The sequence below is a fragment of the Lupinus angustifolius genome, unplaced genomic scaffold, assembly GCF_001865875.1.
Source record: "Lupinus angustifolius cultivar Tanjil unplaced genomic scaffold, LupAngTanjil_v1.0 Scaffold_31_6, whole genome shotgun sequence".
Lineage (NCBI taxonomy): Eukaryota > Viridiplantae > Streptophyta > Magnoliopsida > Fabales > Fabaceae > Lupinus > Lupinus angustifolius.
Window position 1 is genome coordinate 4,063 of NW_017720639.1, and position 4,202 is coordinate 8,264.

The following is a 4,202-nucleotide window of genomic DNA, read 5'->3' on the forward strand; positions in this document are numbered from 1 at the left end:
TACGTGTCAATGTCAATCAATAAGGGCCGTATTTCTTGACCAATGAGAAAATCAGAATATCTTATGAAACATGCGATTTTTCAATGGCTGTTTCTACATCATTTTCCCCATTTCTTCTTCTTATAGATAAGTTAGTATCTACTTGTTTTCAATATTGTCAGCAAGGGCCAAGATAAAGAAACATGACTATAAAACAAGGATGATAACATATTTTTTCCTGTCTATTTATTGTGAATATTCATTCTGAACCAAAATTATTGAAATCGAAATTATAAAGAATGAATGAAGATTTCTTTTTGGTTTTAATCTAATCCCTTCCAAAGAAACAAAAGTAACAGCAACAAAAATGAACAAAGAATGTGAACATTTATGATTTTCATTTTCCCTTTCCCATGTACAGAAACAAAAGTAACAGCAACAAAAATGAACCAAACAAAACAACATTTTTAGTTTCCTGAAAAACTGCTAAGTGTACTAGTCCTGTTATTGATATTGGAATTGTTGTTATCTTCGTTGCTGTTATGGCCATTGTTGTTTGCATGAGCACCACCCATGATTGAGGAGATGGCGGCGGCAAGCACAGCCGTGAAGTTAGGATCGGCGGTGATGACAGCGGTGGCAGCACTGACTGTGTCAGCCAGGGAGGGTTGTTGCTGCTGCAAACATGGTCTTGGAGCTTGTGGAGGCAATTGGGAAGACCCAACTTCATCTTGAGAGAATTGAAGACCAGAGAATTTGGATTGGTTATACAATGCTTGTGCAAATGGGGTAGCTACCCCTAAGTTCTGAGGATGCTGCCCTACAAGGAAGGGTACTTGGGACAACGGGGCAGGATTATGAACAGCTCTTTGGAACTGCAATGGGTCTGTGTTGTTGTTTGTGAGATCTAATGTTACAGTAGGAAATGGTGTTGAAGCTGAAAGTGTTGCCATGTTAGAAGAACAAGGAATAATAGCTCTAGATAGCAAATTTTGTCTCAGTATCCCATCTGAACTGGTCATTGATCCTGATAGTAACATGCTAGCAGCAGCTGAAGTGGTTGATGCCATGGCCATTGCAGCAGGTGGAAGTGGATGGTTATGTGTTCCTTCATAAGTTGTTATCAAAATAGTTCTATCCTCAGCACAACGTTGAACCTATTAACAACAAACCAACAATTATTATTTAGTAAGACTTACAAACTTTATTATAATTTCAATTGTGATGACAATATATAAAACTCTAAATTATTTAAAATTATTGATTGATTGGAGAACTCACTTGTTTGCGAACTGGGCAACCAACTATCATGGTGCATTTGAAATATCCTCTAGGACATGGGTTTCCTTTAGCTATTTTTTGTCCATATTTTCGCCATTGGCACCCATCAGTGATCTACAATAATGCAACACATGATTTTGTTAGAGAATTAGTCATCACCACTATTTTAATTGTTTGTGAATTAAGTAACCAATCGGATATTGATTATAAATAAATACACACCATAGGAGCTTCTGACCGGGCACGAACTGATACACGAGCTTTTCTCATTGTAGCTTCTGTATTGGATTGATCCATAACACTAGGAGGACTCATTTTCTGAACCTTATTATTGAGACCCCAACCTTGTGATTCTGAGTTTGGACTCTCTTCTCTAGCCAACTCGTTCTTACCATTAGCATTTCTCACGTAATCCCTTGTTGTAGCTTCAATTTTATCTTTCTGTGGTGTGCTACATCGTGTTCTTTCATCAGAATAAGAATTTGATACTTGATCATCTACTTCTACTACACCATGTTTTTTCTCCTCATGAGCTTTTCCCTGAACAACCTTAATTTAAACATTATTAACATGTTAGTAAAAATTATCTGCATGATCATATGTATATAAATTAATAACCAGATACTATGTAAAAGTATTGAATAATTTATGATTACATTATTTTCTGTGTTCTCACTACGCGGTTCCTGTTGTTGTTGTTGCATTAATGTCACTAGATGCATTTGCAAGGCCTTGTAGTTAAAGCTCACATGGTTAAGCATCTCTTTCAGCTTCTGATTCTCTGAATTCATGTGTTGAAGCTCCACTTGTAACTGTGCAAGCTGAAACATGTACATCAATTCTCAATTGTAGTGGTTGGTACATAAAGCATACATTTTGAAAACAATTATGGTATTTTCCATAAATAAAATCACCAAATTATAAAATCACCAAATTATAAATAATTAAATATTGATATCATGGTATTTTCCATAAATAATTAAAAAAAATTATGTACCTCAATATTCCTTGCAGCACGTTTATCTTCAATTTCTGATGAAACCCCATCATCTTTATCAATTCCAGTGTTAGCAGTAAGGAGTTGTAAACCAGTCTATAATATGTTTGCAAAAGATTTAATTAGTATATTATATATCATTATTATTACTTTCTGATAAGAACTATGATTATTACTATCATTTTTGATAAACTTTAGTAGAATTAGCAGCCATAGAACTATACATACATAACCATGATTTGATGAACAAAATATCTTGAAAATGTAAAATTCAATAAGATTGAAAGGAGGTTAATTAGGGAGCTTACATAAACATGCAGATTAGAGGTGTGTGGTTTTTCATCAACAGAAACCATCTCCTTCTTGATGTTGGGTTTAACATGTTGATGAATATGATCATGGTCATGTTCAACTGGAACTAATGACTTGTTCTTATCAGAGAAGAAGTCAACTTCACCAACAACTATGCGGTTTTGTTCACCTTCTTCTTCCATGTTGGTTGGTTGGCTAAGGTTAACAGGGAATCCCAAAACGGAGAACATGGTATCTTTGGAGGAAGTTTTCAAAGGTGGTTGTGGTTGTGGTTGTTTGGAACTAAAAAATGGGAGTGAAAGAGATGAAGAACTAGTACCAAGGGTAAGACCAAATCCTTTGTCCATACAATAAAGAAATATAAGGTGAGAGATAATGTGAAAATGAAATATTGAGAGAAAGAGAGGGATGTATGATTAGGGAATGAAGATTTTGTGAAGTCTTTAACAACTGCAATAAGGTGGGGTATAAAAAGGGTTGGGGAATCAAGGGAGGGCAAAACAAAAGGAAATGGTTTCAAAGATTATGTGAAGTAAGTGAGACATCATATTAGATAATGACCTATTCTTTTTATTATTAATTGGTTTTGAAATGAATCATTACATAGTATATAAATTTGAGCTCAACTTTTTTATGATTATCATAAATCAAAGATAAACATTCATTTACTCTATAAAAAGTAGTCTCATATTTTGATCCTCATAGGAATGATCTAAATAATCGTTGCACTACTGCTTTTATTATTAATTGGTTTTGAGATGAGTATAAATAATTTTAACAAATATAAATGGGAAATTGGATTTTGTAAGAATGAATAATCGGATGGAATTCTCCATTTCTAAGATCCAAATTGTTGCGTCAGATGGTGCGTCAGTGAGGTTTGATGATGTACAAATGCACAAACAAACGCCTCATGTTTTTTTATAACACTACTGTAGTAATATTCTACATCATTGTGTTCACACTTGGGTTTGGTCACCCGACTCAAACTCCGTCTGTTTTATTAACAAAAATCATATTTTTATTTATTTTTTACCAGTATTATATGACATTTTCCCGTTCCTTATATAAAACTATGGAATGGGACGAAAATGTCACCCAACAATATATATTTTTTACTAGTATAATTAAATAATATATACCAAAATGTAATAGGTGATCTCTATCCAAAACTTTATCGTTTAATTTTCAGAATTTTTTGTTCAAAAAGAGACAGATAAGTGTGTAAGACTTACTAGGAAACGCCAAAAAAGGTAAAGAGAATAAGAAGTACGTGTGTTTACAATGTATGGTTTAAGGTTTGTTTACACTGACTAAATAAAATTTTATTCTTTATTAAAATTGTTAATGTATTTCTTTGTTATCAAAATAGTTGTTTTCTTTTTTCAAAATCTGAAACTTAGAAAGGAAAAGAAGGTAGTACAAATATTTCACTTTTAAATAGACTGCGTTAGCATTTCCCTAATTATATTAGCAATTGATATTTAAATGGGGAACATCATCTGCATCTTAAGGTAGCAAATCAATTTCGAAAGTAATGATATGATGCAATCCCAAGACATTGTTGGATGAACCTGGACTAATGAAACTATAACAAATGAGGCATGTTCATGTTAGGTCTTATACTATTCTT

The 4,202-nt window shown here is 33.2% G+C and overlaps 1 protein-coding gene across 2 annotated transcripts; it reads right to left on the reverse strand.

The window, feature by feature from the left end:
• Positions 1-219: 219 nt before the first annotated feature.
• LOC109338607 (probable WRKY transcription factor 31) lies at positions 220-2,998 on the reverse strand. 2 transcript variants are annotated; one of them, XM_019575882.1, is made up of 7 exons: positions 2,566-2,998; positions 2,258-2,353; positions 1,917-2,081; positions 1,483-1,809; positions 1,261-1,374; positions 858-1,136; positions 220-722 (listed from the first exon to the last, which is right to left on the reverse strand). In XM_019575882.1, exons 1-7 carry the CDS (start codon positions 2,914-2,916, stop codon positions 447-449), a joined length of 1,608 nt encoding a protein of 535 aa, XP_019431427.1. In that variant the 5' UTR covers positions 2,917-2,998; the 3' UTR covers positions 220-446. The 2 variants fall into 2 exon arrangements, with proteins under 2 accessions (XP_019431427.1, XP_019431426.1); XM_019575881.1 differs by having other exon boundaries at positions 222-1,136.
• Between the last annotated feature and the right edge of the window lie 1,204 nt (positions 2,999-4,202).

Bases quoted from the DNA above. Each gene is read 5' to 3' on its own strand.
- LOC109338607 (XM_019575881.1), bottom strand. From the start codon at position 2,916: ATGGACAAAGGATTTGGTCTTACCCTTGGTACTAGTTCTTCATCTCTT. The intron at 2,082-2,257 runs GTACATAATTTT...TACATGTTTCAG, and splicing joins GTGCTGCAAGGAATATTGAG to CTTGCACAGTTACAAGTGGA. The intron at 1,810-1,916 runs GTAATCATAAAT...GTTTAAATTAAG, and splicing joins GTGAGAACACAGAAAATAAT to GTTGTTCAGGGAAAAGCTCA.